The sequence below is a fragment of the Dendropsophus ebraccatus genome, chromosome 8, assembly GCF_027789765.1.
Source record: "Dendropsophus ebraccatus isolate aDenEbr1 chromosome 8, aDenEbr1.pat, whole genome shotgun sequence".
NCBI lineage: Eukaryota > Metazoa > Chordata > Amphibia > Anura > Hylidae > Dendropsophus > Dendropsophus ebraccatus.
In genome coordinates, this window is record NC_091461.1 from 17399828 (window position 1) to 17423754 (window position 23927).

The following is a 23927-nucleotide window of genomic DNA, read 5'->3' on the forward strand; positions in this document are numbered from 1 at the left end:
CATGGCAACTCTGGAGACCTGTAGATACCATGTTCCGTCAAATTGGAAGGCATTATTGGAAGACATGGTATCTACAGGTCTCCAGAGTTGCCATGGGCACTCCGGTGGCCTGTAGTGTAGCAAATTTATTTTTGGCTGCTTTTGAAATGAAATATATTTTCTCCTCTACTAATGAGTTTGGCAAGTACATATACAAATACGTACGTTATGTGGACGACGTGTTCTTAATTTGGTTGGGATCAGCACATGATTTTGAATTATTTGTAGAAATGCTCAATACCACAAATGATATGAATATGTTATTTACCTCTAAAATGGATACTGATCAATTGGAATTCTTAGATGTTCTGGTGCGTAAAGATATCGAGGGTCTAAAAACAGAGGGCTACCGAAAACCTACATCTTCTAACACACTACTTCATTATAACAGCTATCATACAGAGTCTACAAAGAAGGCAGTTCCCTACGGCCAGTACTTGAGATTGCGCCGCATCAACAGTGATATGGAGTCCTTTCTGCGGCAGGCGGACGACTTGACCCAACGCCTGCTCCAGAGAGGATATCCTGAATCGCTGTTAGATGAAGCCTATAACAAAGCTAAAATGAAGAATAGACTTACTCTGCTAAAAGAAGCAACTAACAGAAAAAAGAAAGGGAAGAGTGACAGATTTGCGTTCTCTTTCAAATTATGACCCATGGCCCCCCAAATCCGTAACGTAATAAACAAATATTGGGGTATGTTGGAAGGGGATCCCACTTTGGGAGAATGGGTTAACAATAAACCGTATGTTACCTTCAGAAGAAGCGCAAATTTAAAGGATAATCTTGTCCGCAGTAAGTTTGTTTCTAAAAAGGACAAATGGTTAAGAAATGATCTAGTAGGGAATTATAAGTGTGGTTCATGTAAATGGTGTCCAGCTATGATAAAAGGCAAACACCTCTGCCTAAATGGGGTTGACATTACCATAAAAGATTTCATTTGTTGTAAAACCACCTTTGTGGTATATTGTATTCTCTGCCCGTGTGGCCGATTCTATATCGGCCAAACTAGAAGAGCCATGTGTACTCGCTTTAGGGAGCATATTTACTCCCTAAAAACGGGTATAGGAGCTACGAGACTTATTAATCATATGAGGGAGAGCCATGATAATGATTTTTCAGTCTTAAGATATGCTGGTATAGAAAGAGTCCCTGGTAAGGTAGGGCAAGATAGACAACGCATACTCTTAAGTACTGAACTGCTGTGGATTATACGTACAGAGGCGGAAGGCCCTGGAGGCTTGAATGAAAGAGTAGATCGGAACCTCCTTTAGTATCTATGTGCAATCGGTACAACGGGTTTTTTGGTTTTATTATATATACTATGTATATTTATTTGTTTTCACTAATCACTATCACATGATTCTGACGTCACAGTAAGCTATGATATTTAAATAACGTGATGACGTAGAAAGGAGGGTGATCCGTAGAAGCGCCGGAAAAGAGGCGTGAAACAGCCTGTCACCTTACCTCCGTGGCGTCTGCCGCCGCACTATCTGCACTTTGTCCAGCACCCTGTCCAGTGTGTTTTTTAACAAAGATGGATAAATAAAGATAAAGACAATTTTTAGCGGTGAGTGCAGTTCATTTTCTTTCTTCTTTTTATTATACTGCACTGTCTAACCTGTTTTGAACTAGCACCGCCGTGATTACTGCTGCTCCATACTATGCAAGTCTTGGGCTGGGATTAGTAGTGCCACCATGAACTTCTGTTTTACGATAAAAAAGTGGACACTGATGGGAGATTCATTTTTTTACACGGAATGTTAGAGGGGGTTGAGTGTATAATCGCTGTGGTTTATATACCTCCTCCTTTCAAAAGGCAAGTCCTTGAGCTGTTGTTTAAATTCACTAAGGAATATATGGGTTGTCCGGTCCTGGTGGTTGGAGATTTTAACCCCTTAACGACCGCGGGCGTAAGTGTACGCCCCCAAAACCCGTGCCTTAACGCAAACGGGCGTACATTTACGCCCGCGGTTTCCCCGATCGCTGCGTGTACACACGCAGCGATCGGGGAAGATGACCTGCTATAATGTATAGCAGGCCATCCCTGCTTGTCGGCACGGGGGATGATTAACCCCTCCCGTGCTGACGATCGCCGCTATTGGCTGATCAATACAGATCAGCCAATGGCGGCAATCTGCAGCTTTCCGGGTCATCTGTGCTGTCCGAGAACGGCACCGACCGCCATTACTGTTAAAAGTAATGGTGGCCACGGTGCCACGTCCCGATCGCCGTGAACGGCCGTCCGGAACCTGCCGGCCGATCACGGCGATATAAGTACCCCATGAAAGGGTTAAATACCTGCTGTGGACACCTCAGCTAGGTAGCTGAGGCGTCCAGAGCAGGTATTGACCCATACTCACCGGATCCAGCGTCCCTATCGAGTCTTCCGGGTCCCAAACGCGTCTTCCGGGTCCCGATCGGGTCATCGTCATCGTCGGCGTCTTCGTGTTTTTCCGGCGGTCCCATCGGCAATCATCGGCTCCAGCGTCGTCAAACTTCGGCAATTTCCGGAATTCGGGTCCTACTGCCCCCTAGCGGCTGATAAGTGTATATAATACACATATCAGTAGCTATAGGGTTGAAGAATTTATTTTATTTTTTTTTCCAATTTTTTTTTTTAATTTTCCGCACCCTATCGCCGCTGAGTGCTGATCAGCATCGCAAATAAGTGCGCCGCTGATCAGCAACTCCTCCTTTTTGGCGTAGGGTGTTTTTTTCCTATATCCTACAGCCACGGTCTGCTGATATCGGCAACTCCTTTCTTGGCGTAGGTATATTTTATACTTTATGTTAAAAAAACATGTAAAAAACACCATTACACTACTATAAACTTTTACACTACGCCAGTACACATTTACATACCCCATATACCAATCCCCGTATAAAGATGGCCCCCAGGGTGTTTTCGGCGTCGGACGCATACGTTATTATTGCCTCCGACACCGAAACAGCCAGTGAGGATGAATCCTTTTTCCTCCATTCATCCTCATCATCATCCAGTGACGTGTCTGGGGGGTAGCGTAGCGTACGCTGCCCCCCAGACACGTCTTTTCCGACAGGACCGTCCCAATAAGAGATCACGGTATGGCGTGAAATTCTACAAACTCTGTGAGAGTACCTCAGGGTACACTTACAGATTTAGGGTAGGTGCACACTGCGGAATGGAGAAGGACAACCCTTTGTGCATTCCGCAGCTGGCACCCGCCGGCGGACTGATGCGGGCGTGTGTCTCCACCCATGTCATAGACTCCATTCTATGCACGGGCGGATTCCGTTGTCAGTCCAAATAATGAACACGTTCATTCTTTGGACAAAGGGCGGAATCCGCCCGTGCATAGAATGGAGTGTGACACGAGCAGAGACGTGCGCCTGCATCAGTCCGCCGGCGGGTGCCAGCTGCGGAATGCACAAAGGGTTATCCTTCGCCATTCCGCAGTGTGCATGTACCATTACAGTTTATGAAGGAAGGGACACCCAAATCCAGCCCCCAGATGAACCCCCTCCCCCCCTCCCGTCCTCAGAGTTAGTGGGAAGATCGTCCGGGAACTGATCTTCCCACTGCTGGATAAAGGTTACCACCTGTATGGGGATAACTTTTATACCAGCACCCCCTCTTCCGGTCCCTCGCTGCCCGAGCTACTGTAGCTTGCGGCACGATCCGAAAATATCAGAAGTAGCAATAAAGCCCTAATATTTAGCAGCCATGGAGCGGACCCAGCGCTTCTGGATATGAGGGACCCCGTATCGCACCAGGGCAACATTTTCCAGGTGACGTCCCCCACACTGGAGAACGGGAGACCCCAGAAGAAGTGCAGAGTGTGGGGTAACAGGGGGATCAGGAAGGACACCATTTTCCCGTGTGACACCTGTCCTGATCCCCCCGGCCTCTGCATACTGGATCGCTCCAAGGCGCACCACACGTCATTGGGGTTCTACATTATCTAAATTCTGTCCCTTATTCCTATTTCAGGGGTCACAATGATCCGGGGATTATTCTGATTGCCAATATGGAGTCAGGAAGGAATTTTTTCCCTGTGATGAGGCTACTGTCGTCTGCCTTACGAGGGTTTTTTGCCTTCCTCTGGATCAACACAGGTTGAATTTGATGGACACCTGTCATTTTCAACCTTATAAACTAATAATTGGCCTAATAGCCTCAAATAAATAATAATTGTCCCTTTTCCCCAGCTAAATAGATATGGCCGCCATTCCCATTAGAGGATGCCATGATGAAATTACAAAGCCTCTGTGCGGCCAGGACAGTAGAAACCCCCCACAAGTGACTCCATTCTGGAAACTACACCCCATAAGGAATCTAACAAGGTGGGCAGCGAGGATATGGCCCCCTGGTGACGGCAACATTTGTGCCGTGAAAATGAAAAAAATTGGATTTTTTATTTTCGTGGCACATGTTCTACATATGTGCCCGTCACCAGTGGGGTCCATATCCTCACTGCACCCCTTGTTCGATTCCTTATGGGGTTTAGTTTCCAGAATGGGGTCACTTGTGGGGGGTTTCTACTGTCCTGGCAGCACAGAAGCTTTGTAATTGCGACATGGCCTCCATCCTCCATTCCAGCCTCTAAATGGCGCTCTGTCCCTTTGGTGGCTTGCCCTGTGCCCATATGGCACATTATGTCCACATGTGGGGTATTTTTGTACTCAGGGGAAACTACCCTACACGTTTTGCGTTCATTTCCTTTTTTAACCCCTTGTGGAAATGGAAAAAAATCAAGGCTAGACCAACATTTAGAGTAAAAATTTTTACATTTTTATACTAAATCATTGATCTTGTCTTGATTTTTTCATTTTAACAAGGGGTTAAAAGATAAAAAAAAAACACAAAATGTGTAGAGCAATTTCCCCTGAGTACAGAAATACCCCACATGTGGACATAAAGCGCCATGTGGGTGCAGGGCAAGCCTCCGAAGGGAAGGAGCGCCATTTGGATTTTGGAGGCTGGATTTGGCCAGAATGGATGATGAACGCCATTTCGCATTTACAGAGCCCTCGTGCTGCCAAAACACTGGAAACCCCCCACAAGTGACCCCATTCTGGAAACTACACCCCTCAAGGGTCTAAAGGGGTACAGTGAGGATATAGACCCCTTGATGATGGGCACATTTGTGTCGTGAAAGTGAAAAAAAGAAAATTTTCCCTTTCACATCACATTATTTCACATTTGTGCCCGTCACCAGTGGGGTCTATATGCTCACTGCACCCCTTGTTAGATTCAGTGAGGGGTGTAGTTTCCAGAATGGGGTCACTTGTGGGGGGTTCCCAGTGTTTTGGCAGCACAATTGCTTTGTAAGTGCGACATGACCCTTGAAATCCATTCCAGTGAAATTCAGCTTCCAAAGGCCAATTGGCTCTCCTTCCCTTTGGAGGCTCGTCCTGCGCCCGCTTGGCACTTTATGTCCACATGTGGGGTATTTCCGTACTCGGGAGAAACTGTGCTACATGGTTTTTGGGGTTTTATTCCTTTTAACCCTTTGTGAAAATGAAAGGCTAGAACAACGTTTTAGTGTAAAAAATAATTTTTTCTTTTTTCACGCCACAATGTTCTGAAAACTGTGAAGCACCTGTGGGGTCCAAATGCTCACCGCACCCCTTGTTACATTCCTTGAGGGGTGTAGTTTTCTAAATGGTGTCCCTTTAGGGGTGTTTTTTAAGTTTTGGCACCCCAGAGCCTCTGCCAACCTGAAGTGGTACAGTCAGAAATGACCAAATATAACGGAGGCGTTGAAATTCACTAGGCGCTCCTTTGTATCTGAGGCTTGTGGTTGCGTCAAATAGCGCAATAGGGCAACATATGGGGTATTTCTATACACTGCAGAAATGGGGCGATCAATATTGGGGTGCATTTCTCTGGTAATAGGTTTATAATTATGAAAGATATTGGATTACAATAAAATCTCTGCACAGAAAATAAAAATTTTCAAATTTCTTACACACTTAGCTTTTATTTCTGTGACTCCCCTAAAGGGTTAAAAAACTTTCTGGATATGCTTTTGCAGAGTTTGGGGGGTGCAGTTTCTGAAATGGGGTGCTTTGTGGGGCTTTCTAACATACAGTCCCCTCAAATACACTTTGGGGCTATGTTCACACTACGTAAGTTTCCGTCCGTAGCGCGCTCCGTGAATACGCGGCCGGAAACTTACGTAGTTAGCGTACAATGCAATTCACACTTCGTACGAATGTACGCCGGGATCGTATACGGCGCCGTAAGAAATGAACAAGAGCATTGTTTCTGGACGGAAGGCTTATAACTTACGCCCGTAGCATATCCTGCGGCTCCGTACGAAGTGGTGATTTCTTCATTTTTCCGCTCTTCTATGCCGATCCAAAAGGTTCTGTGGAGTGTCCGGGGCTAGGTGAAGATTTCCAAGTAAAAGACCGCTGTCAGATCGCTTCGTAGGGGACTCAGGAAGCGTAAGTATACTACGGGCGTACGTTCGCAATGCGTACGCATTGCGTACACACTGCGTACGCATCCGCCCGCACATCGAATATTCGCACGGCCGTTGTTTCAGCCGCACATGTACGGCGCCGTACGAAATGCGTACGGATGCGTACGTAGTGTGAACATAGCCTAAACCTGAACAGGTCCCTAAAAATATCTGATTTTGAAATTTTACTGAAAATTTGGAAATTTGCTGCTAATGTTTTACGCTTTCTATTGTCTAAAAAAAATGAAAGATAGTTTAATAAATGCCGCCAACATAAAGTAGACATGTTGCTAATGCTATTTAACATATAATTTATGTGGCATAACCATTTTCTGTATAAGCAGAAAGGTTTCAAAGTTGGAAAAATGCATTTTTTCACAATTTTTCATGTTATTTAGTTTTTTTTCATAAAGATTCGTTATAAGTATCGACTCCAATTTACCAGAAATGTAAAGTACAATATGTCACGAGAAAACAATCTCAGAATCAGCCGGATAGGTAAAAGCATCCCGAAGTTATTAAAGACTAAAGTGACACTGGTCAAATTCATAAAATTTGCCTCGGTCCTTAAGGCCATTTTAGGCCCGGTCCTTAAGGGGTTAATACTGTTATGGATGAACTGATTGATAGGAGGAGAATTAATGATGTGGGAAAACAAACACTAAATAAGTCACCTTTAGTTGATATTGCTAGGGAACACGGGTTAATGGATGTTTGGAGGATGAGAAATCCTGATGGTAGGGCTTACACTTGTTGGAATAGAACAAATAAGATATTTTCGAGAATAGATATGATCTTAGTTAATAATTACATGATTAGAAGGATAGGGAAGATAGATCACTTAGTAAGGAGTTTATCTGATCATTCACCTATTTTAGTTGAGATAGTCACGAGTACTGATAAAGTTATTAGGCCCATTAGATTAAATAGTCATTGGTTGGATTTGATTGAGCAAAAGGGCGATATTGGGAAGGAATTTAAAGAAATTTGGGAAATAAATAAAAACACTGCTTCACCTCACATTGTTTGGGATATGCTTAAGGCCTATACTAGGGGTAAATATTTTGGGGTAATTAGTAAATTAAGGAAAGATTTTAGGAACAGGGAAGAGGGGCTTAAAAAAAAGGTACAGGAGAGTGAGGAGCAATATATGAGCAGACCAACCCCAGAACTGAGAAATAAATTAACTGAGAAACAGGAAGAACTGCATAATTACTTATTCCAAAAAGCTAAAAATCAGGCGGGTTTCCTTTGGCAGAGGAGATTTTTAGGAGCAGGAGTGCCAAATAAGGGCCTAATGGCGATAATTAGGAACCAGGAAGCGAATAGGTATATATCTGCGATTAAGACTCACTCTGGGCAGATAGTGAATGGCAGAGACATACTTACACAGTTTGAAATTTTTTTAAAAAACTTATACCACTCAGAGGTTGCATATGAGAAGAAGGACTTGTTGGAATATCTGGAGGAGATTGAGTTGCCTAGGGTTACGGAAGAACAAAGGGAGAACTTAGATAAACCCCTGAATTTAGAAGAGCTGAAAGAGGCCCTAGAAGGTGTTAAGGTTGGTTCATCCCCAGGAATAGACGGTATTCCTTACAGTTTGTATAAAGAACATAAAGAGGAGTTGCTCCCTCCCCTCTTGGAGGCCTTAGATTACTCAATCGATGTGGGTTATTTATCGCCCTCAATGAGAGAGGCTTTAATTACACTAATTTTAAAAAGGGGGAAGGATGGTCTGTTGCCTGAGTCGTATAGACCAATATCATTAATAAATACTGACGCTAAGATCTTCGCAAGAGTTCTGGCCAAACGACTAAATAATATTATGGGAGAGCTTGTTCACGAGGACCAGTCAGGGTTTATACCTGGGAGAATGGCCAAGTTCAATGTTAGAAGGGTATTTGAAAACATGCAATTACTGGAGGCTCCGACTTCCCACTCCATCCTGTCGTTAGACGCAGCTAAGGCGTTCGACAGGGTGGAGTGGGAGTATTTGTGGGAGGTTCTTAATAAGTTTGGATTTGGGCCAAAATTTATAGGAATGATAAAAATACTCTATGCGGATCCTAAAGCTGCAGTCATGGTTAATGGCCAGAACTCTTCTTGCTTTCAGTTAGAGAGAGGTACTAGGCAGGGGTGTCCTCTCTCCCCTCTTCTCTTCGCCCTTTGTGTGGAGCCTTTGGCCTCCCAGATAAGGGGTGATTCAGTGATAGAAGGATTTGGGGCGAGGGGCGGAGGGGATAGAGTGACACTCTATGCCAATGATATTCTTTTCTTCCTTAAAGACCCGGTGAGAGCGGTTCCTAGGATTATAGAGTTGATTCAGATCAATGGGAGATTTTCAGGAATGTTAATCAACTGGGATAAATCTATTCTTATGCCGATGGGCTCTGATTTGCATTTCGGAGATCTCCCAGTGAGACTGCTCAATAAGGATGAAGGGTTTAAGTACCTGGGGATCCATATATCAAATAGGATTGACCAGTTTAATGAGTTAAATCTTAAGAGGGTGATAGGTGAACTGGAGAGAAAGGTGTTAGTATGGCAAAGGCTGCCTCTTACTAGAATGGATAGGATTGTTCTGTTAAGAACTATCCTCCTCCCCAAGTTACTGTTTATCTTTGGGGTAGCTCCCACCTGGATAGGTGAGAAAAACTTCAGGAGAATTAAAAAACTGATAAATGATTTAATTTGGGGGAGAAGGAGAGTCAGAATAAAACTGGATGTCCTTGCCATGCCACTTGAGAAGGGAGGGTTGGGTATCCCAGATATGAAGTTATATTATTTAGCATCCCAGCTTTATTGGTTTACTAGGGATACCACAAAGGGGTTTCTTGGCCAATTGGGAGGGAGTGGGTATTGGAATGAGTTAGATATAATACAGAAAATGGAAACGGGGATATTAGCCCAAGACAAGTGGAAGAAGTGGGTTATGGTTAGGGATATGTGTAGGGTTTGGAAAGTAGTAAGAAGGATGCTGGGGATTGAGGAGTTTTTTGGGTTCACCCCTCTATGGTTAAATGATTCTCTTGGCACGAATGGGTTTGGTATAAGTACGGGTCTGTTTAATGCGGGAGTACGGAATCTATCAGATATTATATGGGAGGGGAAGCTTAAGAAATGGGACCGGATACAAGGAGAGTATAACGTGCCAAGTAAACATTGGTTAGAATATGCCCAATTACATTCTGCCCTGGAAGCAGGGCTGATTCTAGCTATTCTGTTGCCTGAGGCGAAAATAAAAATGGCGCCCCCCCACCGCACTCTTGATTGACACCAGAATCAATTGTGTATCAACTATTCCCTGCTATCAATAAACATATTTTGTCATTGTGTATTAAGAGGTTCTGCAACAACTGAGGTGTTTTATGAGGTTCTGCAGCAGCTGAGATGTATTAGGAGGTTCATTACACACCTCAGCTGCTGCAGAACCTCATCTTAATACACCTCAGCTATAGATAGATAGGAGATAGATAGATAGATAGATAGATGATAGATAGATAGATAGATAGATAGATAGATAGATGATAGATAGATAGATAGATAGATAGATAGATAGATAGATAGATAGATAGGAGATAGATAGATAGATAGATAGATAGATAGATAGATGATAGATAGATAGATAGATAGATAGATAGATAGGAGATAGATAGATAGATAGATAGATAGATGATAGATAGATAGATAGATAGATAGATAGATAGATAGATAGATAGGAGATAGATAGATAGATAGATAGATGATAGATAGATAGATAGATAGATAGATAGATATTGAAGTAGATTCAACGGCACTCCAGGGTGTAGTGAAAACAAAACTGTGATTTATTCCAGTGTTCAAATCGTACACAGCACAGCAATCATAGAGGCCTCTATGATTGCCGTGCTGTGTACGATTTGAACACTGGAATAAATCACAGTTTTGTTTTCACTACACCCTGGAGTGCCGTTGAATCTACTTCAATATTTAAGAGTTCGTGGTTGGAACTACAACAGGCACCCACTCACCAGACGCTTTGTGCTGCTGACATACTCTTAGATAGATAGATAGATAGATAGATAGATAGATAGATAGATAGATAGATGATTGATTGATAGATAGATAGATAGATAGATAGATAGGAGATAGATAGATAGATAGATAGATAGATAGATAGATAGATGATTGATTGATAGATAGATAGATAGATAGATAGATGATTGATAGATAGATAGATAGGAGATGGATAGATGAGATAGATAGATAGATAGGAGATAGATGATTGATAGATGGATAGATAGATAGATAGATAGATAGATAGATAGGAGATAGATAGATAGGAGATAGATAGGAGACAGATAGATAGATAGATAGATAGATAGATAGATAGATAGATAGATAGATAGGAGATAGATAGGAGACAGATAGGAGTTCAGTGATTGTTGTGTTTTGTTGGTCTATTTATCATTGCCCCAGTAGCCAGAATCCTGCTCCACACTGACGAGGGGCAAATACCCCGAAACTGCAGTCTGTGGATGGATGCCTAGCCTTGGTTACCCTTGTCTTATGTCGTTATACTCGCCACAGAGTTAGACTTTGACTCACAGGGGCCACCCTGGTGTTTCCCTATTTGGGTCCTAAAGCTCGCAACAGAGTGAGGACCTGAGGGACTACGTATCAGGGTGGTTTGGTGCTCTCCCCACTAGGAGGCACCCCTTGGCAATGGGTTTCCTTCTCTGGAGAGAGGGATATCTGGCTATTCCTGTGTTTTGAGACTCGTAACTGAGGCTCCACGGACCCCTTTTTTGCATATTCAAATTTTGTATGGGACAATCAATGGACACTCGTAAATGAGTACTCCATTGGAATTTTTCACTGTTCTCCCTGAGTTCAGTGATTGTTGTGTTTTGTTGGTCTATTTATCATTGCCCCAGTAGCCAGAATCCTGCTCCACACTGACGAGGGGCAAATACCCCGAAACGGCAGTCTGTGGATGGATGCCTAGCCTTGGTTACCCTTGTCTTATGTCGTTATACTTGCCACAGAGTTAGACTTTGACTCACAGGGGCCACCCTGGTGTTTCCCTATTTGGGTCCTAAAGCTCGCAACAGAGTGAGGACCTGAGGGACTACGTATCAGGGTGGTTTGGTGCTCTCCCCACTAGAAGGCACCCCTTGGCAATGGGCTTCCTTCTCTGGAGAGAGGGATATCTGGCTATTCCCGTGTTTTGAGACTCGTAACTGAGGCTCCACGGACCCCTTTTTTGCATATTCAAATTTTGTATGGGACAATCAATGGAGACTCGTAAATGAGTACTCCATTGGAATTTTTCACTGTTCTCCCTGAGTTCAGTGATTGTTGTGTTTTGTTGGTCTATTTATCATTGCCCCAGTAGCCAGAATCCTGCTCCACACTGACGAGGGGCAAATACCCCGAAACTGCAGTCTGTGGATGGATGCCTAGCCTTGGTTACCCTTGTCTTATGTCGTTATACTCGCCACAGAGTTAGACTTTGACTCACAGGGGCCACCCTGGTGTTTCCCTATTTGGGTCCTAAAGCTCGCAACAGAGTGAGGACCTGAGGGACTACGTATCAGGGTGGTTTGGTACTCTCCCCACTAGGAGGCACCCCTTGGCAATGGGCTTCCTTCTCTGGAGAGAGGGATATCTGGCTATTCCCGTGTTTTGAGACTCGTAACTGAGGCTCCACGGACCCCTTTTTTGCATATTCAAATTTTGTATGGGACAATCAATGGAGACTCGTAAATGAGTACTCCATTGGAATTTTTCACTGTTCTCCCTGAGTTCAGTGATTGTTGTGTTTTGTTGGTCTATTTATCATTGCCCCAGTAGCCAGAATCCTGCTCCACACTGACGAGGGGCAAATACCCCGAAACTGCAGTCTGTGGATGGATGCCTAGCCTTGGTTACCCTTGTCTTATGTCGTTATACTCGCCACAGAGTTAGACTTTGACTCACAGGGGCCACCCTGGTGTTTCCCTATTTGGGTCCTAAAGCTCGCAACAGAGTGAGGACCTGAGGGACTACATATCAGGGTGGTTTGGTGCTCTCCCCACTAGGAGGCACCCCTTGGCAATGGGCTTCCTTCTCTGGAGAGAGGGATATCTGGCTATTCCCGTGTTTTGAGACTCGTAACTGAGGCTCCACGGACCCCTTTTTTGCATATTCAGATAGATAGATAGATAGATAGATAGATAGCTTAGATGGATAAGGAGATAGATAAGAGAGATAGACCGACAGACAGAAGAAAGAGGGCATAGACAGACACAGACAGACAGAGGAGAGGACATAGGCTTACTTCAAGAATTAGCAGGGACACAGGTGGGCATGGAGGGAGCCAGAGGACGCTGCACAGGAAGGAGGACACACTCCTTCCTGTGTAGAGATGCAGCTGCTCCCACATACAGCCGACTGATGATTCCTGAGGCAGAGTTCAGCCCTGTGTGTCAGGGCTGCTGTAGCCTATCTCCCAGGGCCGATTGTGACCACACACTGCACTGTCCTGTCCTGTCGGCTTCCTGTGAGAGGAGCCGACAGTCTCTAACTGCACAGCCCTGACTTAGAGAGAGGAGACAGAAGAATCAGCAGGCTTACAGCAGGGACAAAAGATCGTGGACGCTGCACAACATTTCTGAGGAAGAGGGAGGACGCACACCGTCGGGGCAGAGTGGCCTGCGGTACAGAGAACTTCGCAGCCGTCTGATTTATGTCCCGATGACCTGTCCAGCACACAGCAGCCGCCCCGTGCACCCCCGCCATCCCCATAAATTCCAACTCTCTAGGCACAGGAGAGTCTGTGGCAGAGGAAGGACTACAGCGTGGTGCCGCAGTGGCCAGCCGCTGCACACTCAGTCACTCACATACCCGCTCTATACGAGGACTTCCGGGTGACTACACTGATCACTCGCAGAGATACAGCCGCTGGTACCTGTGGGGGGCGGTGAGGAGCCGACCAGGTCAGGGATGGAATACTGGTAGGAGGCAGGAGCAGCTGTCATTTTAGTTAAATTAAACTTAACTAAAATGACAGTGACTGGGAAGATTCTGCCGCCCCCTGCAGGACCGCACAATCTGCCGCCTGAGGCGGAAGCCTCAGTCCGCCTCATGGCAGAAGCGGGCCTGCCTGGAAGAACTTGCGAACAAGCGGGGATTGGGGATAGAGGCAGATGGGTTGGTAGATAAGATCAGGGGCTCCCTAATCAAATGGAAAGTGGTGTCTATTATTTATGGATATCTGTTATCAAGGAAAGAGGTTTCCAGTGGGAGTAAGGGAAAATGGGAGCAAGAAATTGGACAAATAAAGGAAGAACAATGGAGGCGGATATGCCTGAATATAAAAAGAGTATCTAAATCAGGGAATCATCGTATGATACAATTTAATTTGGTGCATAGGCTGTATTATACTCCTAGGCTTTTAGCTAAGTTTAAGGAGCAGGGGTCATGCCGGTGCCCGAGGTGTGAGTACTCTAAAGCGGACTTTGGACACATGATGTGGACCTGCCCAGAATTAGATAGATTCTGGAAATCTGTACTTCAAGAGATACCAAATAAAGAACAAATCGTAGTACCCTGTTCTCCAGTTATTATTATATTAGGAGAAACCTCTGGAAACTAGGCAGGTTACTATTTTATGCCAGGCTCGTGATTGTAAGAGGGTGGATGTCCCCACAGCCTCCAACTTATGAGAAATGGAAAGCATGTGTACAGAAATATGAGATGCTTTATATTAATCCTTAATTTTTTTTTTTTGTTTTGTTTTGTGTTTTGTTTTTTCTATCCCGCAGCGGCAAAGGGAATAGGGAGGGTTGGGAAGGGAGGGGAGAATATGGTATTAGGTGATTTTTTGTATTTCCCTTTTTATTGGGTGATTTTTTGTATTGTATTCTCGTTTAAAAATAATAAAGATTATAAAAAAAAAATGGTTCAAGGAGAAACCAGTTCCTAAATTATTATGGCTCCTCGAATTTTGTCTGGAAAACCTATTTAAGGGTGCGTTCACACCTACAGGATCTGCAGCTGATTTTCTGCTGCAGATCCACAGCAGATTTCATTTAAATAACTGAACACAACATTAAATCTGCACCATCAAATCTGCTGCAGATCCTGTAGGTGTGAACGCACCCTTAATAAAACTCTGCATACCACACCATCTCAGTTGTGATGTACACTGTGTGGTGACTGAGGCCAGTCCGGCTGGTCTTGGACAACTCCTTTTACTTCCATGTCTACAGAAATTTTCCCTGACCAAAGGTGGTTTATAACACAATATACTGCCGAGCAAGTCCTCCAGAACTAAGGTGAATCCTGTAAGTCCAAAATGAATATTTATGAGATCTATCAAACCTCATGCAGAGATGTAGTGAAGAAGTTGCCCATAACAGCCAATCAGATTGCTTCTTTAATTTTTGAAAATATGAAATCTGGAATCTGATCCACTGCCTCTCTCCCCATATCTTCTGCAAAGATTTATCCACTCCTTACTGTTTGTAGAAGAAAATAGTTTAAAAAAAACCCACACACCTCAATATAATAGCGAGCGGACACAAGTCTATGCATTACCATAGCTGGGGATTTGTTGATTTTATCTTAGAGCCCTAAGCAAAGAAGGACATCACTCTGGAAGGAGGAGACTTATAGCCACATGCAGTCTTGCCTCTATAATAGTAAACATTTAAAGAGGACCTGTCACCCCCCGTGCCGGGGTGACAGGCTCCCGACCCCCCGTTACAGCCCCCTATACTCACCTGATCCCGCCCGGTCCCGCTTACTGATTCAGCCGGGTCACGGAGATATGAGCACCCGAAGCCCGGCGCGCTCGCTCACAGGAGAGTCCGATGCCCATAGAGAATGACGGAGCATCGGACTCCCCATTCATTCTCTATGAGCGTCGGACTCTCCTGTCAGCACGAGCGCCGGGCTTCGGTCGCTCATATCTCCGTGACCGGATCGGGAAGCGGGACTCGGCGGGATCAGGTGAGTATAGGGGGCTGTAACGGGGTCGGGAGCCTGTCCCGGGGGTGACAGGCCTCCTTTAAGTGCAGGTAGTTTAAGAGGGAGGAGTATATGTATGCCTAGTGTATTGCTATAAGGAGGGTGGGGGTTAAGAATAGATATAATTTTAGGTCTTATTTCTCCTTTCTCACACAAGAAGATCACGAGAAAAACATTTCCCTCCCACATTTCTACAACTGGCTCTTTTTTGCAAGCATAATCTTATCAGTTTGTGTATGGTACCAGATATTCAATGACAATATCAATTTTATTTTCAGTTACAGTTTGGCATTAACCCTCTAAACTCAAGGGAAGGACAGTCCTCTAGCCATGCTTCCCTAGAGGTTTCCTCCACAGGGTTTTTTCTCTTCTCTTGCATACTCTAGCAAGATATCAAGGATTAGCTTTGTTAAGCAAAAAAATTTTTTTGTTTTGCCTGGACTCAAAGTGCCAAGTTATATATTCATGGTATTGAATTAAGTGTGCAAAATATGTAAATAGAAAAAAAATACATGGCATATCTTATTTACTGTCACAACTTTGGTTTGGTGGTTCAGGAGTCAGGCGGAAGTTATGGTGGACACATTTCTTTCACAGGCTGTGTTTACTGTGGTTGGAGTTGCTTGGAGGGAAAGTGAGGGTCTATCTTGTATGGGTCCCATGTTTAGGGTCAGAGCCTCACAGATTTCTTTAGACATATCCATGGGTATGAAGAACTGCAGTTGATCTGATAATAACCGGATCTGGCCATTAATACACAGCGTTCTGATGATGATGTCTTTATCTGGATCCTGAGTGACAAGAGAATAAACCAGAGATAAGTGGTGATCAGGGGAGGAGAGACCCAGGTATGAGATGTATCCACAGCAGGGGCTGGCTGGCAAATTTTAGCCTGGGGGGCAAGCACACAGCACTGGCCCATGAGTAGCCGCCTCGCGGCCCATCCTTCAAGGACCACTGTAGGCCCTCACTTATTACGCTCCCCACATCAGTGCAGGGAAGGTAGATGCCACCCACTCCAATACTTCCTCCAGTAGCACTGTTCTCACACTTCGGATAACACATTCAGCCCTTCCAGTCATTTGTAAACAGGGAATTCCTACTGCTCGCTGTGACGGGGTCGGGGATCTCTTTACTGTATAAGTATATGGGACGGCTCAGCGCTGACACGGAACCATCCCATAGACTTACATTGACAAGGTGACTTCTGGCCCCTTCACACAGAGCAGTAGGAATTCCCTGTCACAAATGACCAGAAGGGAAGGAGATGTTACCCCAATGGTTGGAACATCGCCGCTGGCAGAAGTACAGGCCTGGGGTGCCATCTACCGTCCCTGCACTGATGTGGGGTGGGTAATAATAGGTATGGGCTGGAGTGCTCCTTAAAGGGAACCAATTAGCACAATTGTGGTGATATGGTTTTCAGCTGCACAGTATAGATATACTATGCAGCTCCCCGAGGCTACCAGCCACTGAGTATAAGATGGTGGGAAAGCTGGGTGACCTCCATCTTACTGAGTATAAGATTGTGGGAAAGCTGGGTGACCATAATTTACTGAGTGAAAGATATTGGGGAAGCTGGGGGACCTCCATTTTACTGACTACAAGATGCTGGGAAAGCTGGGTGACCTCCAACATACTGACTAACATACAATATGCTCCAAAATACCCTACAAAATGTGTATATTGTTCTGTATGAGTGCGTATTGTTCTGTATGGGTGTATATTGTTCTGTATGAGTGCGTATTGTTCTGTATGGGTGTATATTGTTCTGTATGGGTGTATATTGTTCTGTATGGTTCTGTACAGGTGTATATTGTTCTGTATGGGTGCGTATTGTTCTGTATGGGTGTATATTGTTCTGTATGAGTGCGTATTGTTCTGTATGGGTGCGTATTGTTCTGTATGGGTGTATATTGTTCTGTATGGGTGCGTATTGTTCTGTATGGGTGTATATTGTTCTGTATGAGTGCGTATTGTTCTGTATGGGTGTATATTGCACTGTATGGTTCTTTATGGGTGTATATTGTTCTGTATGGTTCTGTATGGGTGTATATTGTTCTGTATGGGTATATATTGTTCTGTATGGGTGCATATTGTTCTGTATGAGTACGTATTATTTTGTATGGGTGTATATTGCACTGTATGGTTCTGTATGGGTGTATATTGTTCTGTATGGGTGCGTATTGTTCTGTATGGGTGCATATTGTTCTGTATGGGTGTATAATGTTCTGTATGGGTGTATATTGCACTGTATGGTTCTGTATGGGTGTATATTGTTCTGTATGGGTGCCTATTGTTCTGTATGGGTGCCTATTGTTCTGTATGGGTGCCTATTGTTCTGTATGGGTGTATAATGTTCTGTATGGGTGTATAATGTTCTGTATGGGTGTATATTGCACTGTATGGTTCTGTATGGGTGTATATTGTTCTGTATGGGTGCATATTGTTCTGTATGGGTGTATAATGTTCTGTATGGGTGTATATTGTTCTGTATGGGTGCATATTGTTCTGTATGAGTGCGTATTGTTCTGTATGCGTGTATATTGTTCTGTATGGGTGCATATTGTTCTGTATAAGTGCGTATTGTTCTGTATGGGTGTATATTGTACTGTATGGTTCTGTATGGGTGTATATTGTGCTGTATGGGTGTATAATGTGCTGTATGGTTGTATATTGTACTGTATGGTTCTGTATAGGTGTACTGTATATTGTTCTGTATGGTTTTGTATAGGTGTATATTGTTCTGTATTGGTGTATATTGTTCTGTATGGTCCTGTATGGGTGTATATGGTACTGTATGGTTCTGTATGGGTGTATATTGTTCTGTATGTGTGTATATTGTACTGTATGGGTGTATATTGCACTGTATGGTTCTGCATGGGTGTATATTGTTCTGTATTGGTGTATATTGTTCTGTATGGGTGTATATTGTTCTGTATCGTTCTGTATGGGTGAGTATTGTTCTGTATGTGTGTATATTGTACTGTATGGGTGTATATTGTACTGTATGGGTGTATATAGTACTGTAAGGTTCAGTATGAGTGTAAATTGTTCTGTATGGGTGTATATTGTTCTGTATTGGTGTATATTGTTCTGTATGAGTGTATATTGTTCTGTATGGTTCTGTATGGGTGAGTATTGTTCTGTATGTGTGTATATTGTACTGTATGGGTGTATATTGCACTGTATGGTTCTGTATGGGTGTATATTGTTCTGTATGGTTCTGTACAGGTGTATATTGTTCTGTATGGGTGTATATTGTACTGTATGTTCTGTATGGGTGTATATGGTTCTGTATGAGTGTAAATTGTTCTGTATGGGTGTATATTGTTCTGTATGGGTGTATATTGTTCTGTATAGGTGTATATTGTTCTGTATAGGTGTATATTGTTCTGTATGGTTCTGTATGAGTGCGTATTGTTCTGTATGGGTGCATATTGTTCTGTATGGGTGCATATTGTTCTGTATGGGTGCGTATTGTTCTGTATGAGTGCGTATTGTTCTGTATGAGTGTATATTGTTCTGTATGGGTGCGTATTGTTCTGTATGGGTGTATATTGTTCTGCATAGGTGCGTATTGTTCTGTATGGGTGCGTATTGTTCTGTATGGGTGCGTATTGTTCTGTATGGGTGTATATTGTTCTGTATGGGTGCGTATTGTTCTGTATGGGTGCGTATTGTTCTGTATGGGTGTATATTGCTCTGTATGGTTCTGTATGACCGTATATTGTTCTCTATGAGTGTGTATCATTCTGTGTGTGGGGGCACAGCAGTCTGAAATGTGTGGGGGGGGGGGGGAGGGGGGGGGCAAAGCAGCCTGAAAAGGGGGGGGGACCGCAGCCTGAAGGGGGGGCACAGCAGCCTAAAAGAGGGGGGAGGGGCACAGCAGCCTGAAAGGGGGGGGGGGGGGGAGAGGCAAAGCAGCCTGAAGGGGAGAACACAGCAGTCTGGGGGGAAGGCTCACACGGCAGCCTTAGGAGGTACATATCAACTACAGGTGCAGAGGGGCAATGCAGCCTGTGGAAGAGGGTGCAGCTATAGGGGGTAAAGGGCAGCAGCTACAGGGGGTTGGGGGAACAGATGCTAGTGTGTGTGTGTTTGCCTCTGTCAGCCCAGCTCAGCAGACAGCCCTCTCCTCTCTGTCCCGACCTCCCTCCTATCTACAACCCGAAGTACCTGCATTATAGCTGCTGAGCAGAGAGCAGGACAGGAGGGGGATGGTCAGGGAGCAGGAGCCTGGAGCTGGAGGACGCTGTGTAGCTGGAGGTTAGCAGCAGCCAGCCTCCTCCTCCTCATCTCCACACTGTGTAATACAGGAAGTCCCGGGCCAGGAGGAACATGGGACGGTACACAGGGGGCGGGGCTTAACGGGGGCGGGGCTTAACGGGGGGCGGGGAGCAGCTTCAGCTGCAACTGGCATCACAGAGCGGCCCTGCAGCACAGGCAGAGAGGAGAGCGCTGGGGCGGTAAGCAGCCTCAGTGCGGCCCTGTAATGTACTGGGGAAGGCCGGCCCGGGGGGCAGATGCCACCCTGCCCCCCGGCCCAGCCCGCCCCTGATCCACAGTGTGTGCTGGGGTCAGAGGTCACTTACAGGCTGCTGTTATATTGTTCTCCATCCACCCATCTCCAGCCATCTCCATCATGGTGAAGTCCTATCCAATGTGTGTCATCTGTCCGCTGGCTGACAGTCTTCTGTATGAACTCCTGAAAGAAATATTTTTGCCTTTTTATGTTTTATTTAAATATTTGAATAAATCACATTCTAAAGTTTGAATTTGATGTTAATACCCAGATACATGGGCTCTACTTATCTATTGCTGTAGGTGCACTTTGGTACTATTCACTTTGCAGAAAATTCCTTTTTCTATGTCAACTACAGATTATGTAACATTTCAGAGATGCTTCAAATCCTACACACTCTGCTACTGCAGGACCTCATAATACCCCATTTGTGTAGGCTGTGCCTGCAGTATCTCTGTGTGTTCCCTAAACACCGCAAATCAGTAGGCCCTGCGCCTCTGAAGGTCCCACCCGCTATGGAATAACTCCCAACTATCCTTATAATAATATTTACCCCCTTTACACACACACTTTACACACACCCCAAACCACTTGTACCTTCGGATAGCTGCTTTTAATCCGAGATGTGGCCTGGGGTCCGTTCGCCAGGTGATGCAGTTATTATCCTAAAAAAACTTTTAAACTTGCAGCCCTTTGTCCAACGGCCGTGGCTTGGAGTATCTGTGCCCTAACTTTGCACCACCCCTCAGTCCCTCCTCCCTCCTTCCCACCCTCTTCATCAGTAGGAATGCCACTGGAACATTTTCTCCTGTCTGAACATTGCACAGGTGCCTTAACGATCCAGCCCATGTTCAGTATTCACACAGCTGATGAATAGGAGACAATCTGCCTGGAGCATTCCTAATGATGAGGAGGACGGGCAGGAGGGACAGAGAGGGTGTGCCAGCCTAATGCATACACAATCTAGACCGGGGCCGTTGGACACGGGGCTGCAAGTTTGAAAGTTGTTTTGTAGAACAATAACTGCATCACCTGCCGAACGGACCCCAGGACAGATCTTGGATTAAAAGCAGCTATCTGAAGGTACAAGCGGTTTGGGGGAGGGGGAAGATTGTGGGAACAGAGTCACTTTATTTTTTTTAATTTTTTTTTATTAAAGTTTATTTGTTATTCAAACAAATACAAACTATAAACAGTTATAAAAAATGAAAGAAGAAAAAACATCCACTATACCTCCCCTATATCCTCACCCCCTCCCTTCAAAAAAGAAAAGAAAAAGAAAAACCCCACCCCTAATATGGTCCTAACCAATCATATTATCGCATACAGATGAACTTACAAATCTATTCCAAGGTTCCCAAATCATGTCATGGGACTCCAAGTTGTCATCCCTTTCAGCTATTAATTCCTCTAGCCGCCTAATATTATTAACTTCATGTACCCATTCCAAAAATGTAGGGGGGGTTTGTTTCTTCCACTTCCTGAGCACAACTGCTCTGGCGGCTATTAACATTTGACTAAACAGATTTCTACTTAACAGCCTCCTGGGGAACATGTATATTAAAGCGATTTTAGGTGAAAAGAGGAGATCCTCCCCCAATATATATGCACAAGCAGAGAACACATCCATCCAAAATGATTTTATTTTTCCACAATCCCACCATACATGCAACATTGACCCCCCTCTCCCTTTCACACCGCCAACATAAACCCGAAACACCGGGATACATTTCATTGAGCAATGAAGGACACCTATACCACCTTGTAAGTAACTTATAGCTTTTTTCTTGGTCTAAACTCTGCTTTCTCTTCAGATCGCATAAATCTTTAGCCTTTTACAGAGTCACTTTAAATTCACACAGAGACAACTACTGGGGCAGCAACCTGGGGATTCACCCTGGGAAGGACTTTACTTTATTCACAGGACGCTTAGGATGTGGCAATACTGTGTAATAACTTCACTAATCATAATAATACTTCCGGTGTAACTACACATGGACCATACCTGCTGCTCCTTGTCCTTTATGACCAGTAGATCGGTTCCCATCATCTTACACTGATCCCGACTCTGGTTCCATGATGTGCTCATCGCACTTGAGAAGTAATAACAGTGATCTCCATGTAGAAGCCAGTTAGGAGGACACAGGTGACATTCTAAAAATATATAAATATATAAAGTGAAGAACAAATAGCTAAATGTTATTTCTTTTAAATGCAACAAAACTTGCAGAGACATGTCAAAAAGTTTGATTAGTTCAGGGCAAACAAGCTGGAAGGAGAGGGGCACTTCCATCCCTGCTTTCTAAGCCTGTGTGGTGCCCTTAGCGCGCTCTTCTTCCACCTCATTCTGAGCACTCACTCCCGATCAAAACTTTTGATTTGACTTTATAACATATCAAAGTGACAGCGCCTATTATGCTACTTACAATTAACAATAGGTGAGCGAAGTAGCCAGATGGTAAAGTAATTTTAGCAAATTGAATAAATGCAGGAATTACGTTAAACTATAAGTGGGCTCATGTGGTTCAGGGAAGAAAGTGCGCTCATACATATCAGCCTCTGCTATTGTATGCTCCCTTTAAAATCAGCTGTAATCAACTATAATATATCTTACTGGCACAAATTGACATCTTCACCTTCCAGCAGCCTGTAGTTCACTTACCCTACCAGCAGGCTGTGTAAAGTAGAACAGTATACTGGGATGGAGAGGAGTAAGGAGATGCAGCAAAGTGTGTGCCTCAGTCCATGTGTATATGACTACATGAGGTAGAGAGAGGAGAGGAACAGCAGGTAGGGATAGAGATGCTGGTATGGGTCGACCCTGGGCATTTTCTTTATACTTACCTGTAGATGTGTTACTCCTCATCAAGCAGAGTTCCTTAATGGCTGAACAATCACATTCTGAATGTGGAGATTCACAACTCTCACAATCTCTCTTCATAAACACTAAATATGAGAAAATAAATTATTAGATTGTAGTCTTACAGGTTCTTATAGATAACACTTACATGAGAGTTCTAGGATATAGAGCACAAGGTGTGTGAAAGTTACAGTATGTGCAAGAGAGAATCTTTGTATTGTCTGTAGAGATGAGCGAACTGGTTCGGCCGGTATGGGATCCGCTTTGGATTTTTCCAAAGTCCGATTGGATTCGGATTTTTGAAAGTCCGCTCCGAATTTTTTTTTTCTTGCTTTCTAAAATGGCAGCTGCCATTTTAGAAAGCAGGAAGTGTTCTGGGCGGGAAAAGCGCTTTCCCATGATGCCCAGAACACATCCAATCACCAGGGATCTTGCACTAGCCCACCCCCTATGTGACGTTGGTATTGCTTTAAGAGGAGCGGTCACATGACTGCACCAGGCAGTCTGCACAGAGAGAGGAAGGAGACTGTTAGCAGTGCACAGAGCTCGTCAGTGACAAAACGCTGCTGGTGCTGCTATACTACTGACAAGATATTGTACAAAAGCAAAGACCAAAAGATTAGGAAAGCGGAGAGGAGAAACATATAGTGATTGAGAGAGAAAAATAGAGAGGGCGAAAGATAGATAGGTAGATAGATTAGGCATAGGAGAGCAAAGGGTGCACAGAACAAAAACGTGCTATGCAGATATTTAAGTACTATACTTGGACCCTTGCGAGAGTGTATATGACATAGGTGTTATCCTGAGGCACAAATATATTTTGACCTTTTTCCTGCATAGACCCTGTAATGGTGATTTTCCTACATAGACCCTGTAATGGTGAGTTTCCTGCATAGACCCTGTAATGGTGAGTTTCCTGCATAGACCCTGTAATGGTGAGTTTCCTGCATAGACCCTGTAATGGTGATTTTCCTACATAGACCCTGTAATGGTGAGTTTCCTGCATAGACCCTGTAATGGTGAGTTTCCTGCATAGACCCTGTAATGGTGA

At 44.3% G+C, this 23927-nt stretch overlaps 1 protein-coding gene across 1 annotated transcript in view; it reads right to left on the minus strand.

Annotated features, from left to right (window-relative positions):
- LOC138798427 (C-type lectin domain family 7 member A-like) overlaps positions 1 to 23927 on the minus strand; it is a 468314-nt gene that overhangs the window by 440662 nt on the left and 3725 nt on the right. Inside the window, exons 3-4 of the mRNA XM_069978882.1 lie at positions 22861 to 22962; positions 22022 to 22170 (exon numbers count right to left, since the gene is read on the minus strand). Coding sequence (XP_069834983.1) covers positions 22022 to 22170; positions 22861 to 22962 — 251 coding nt within the window. The remainder of the gene's footprint in view (positions 1 to 22021; positions 22171 to 22860; positions 22963 to 23927) is intronic.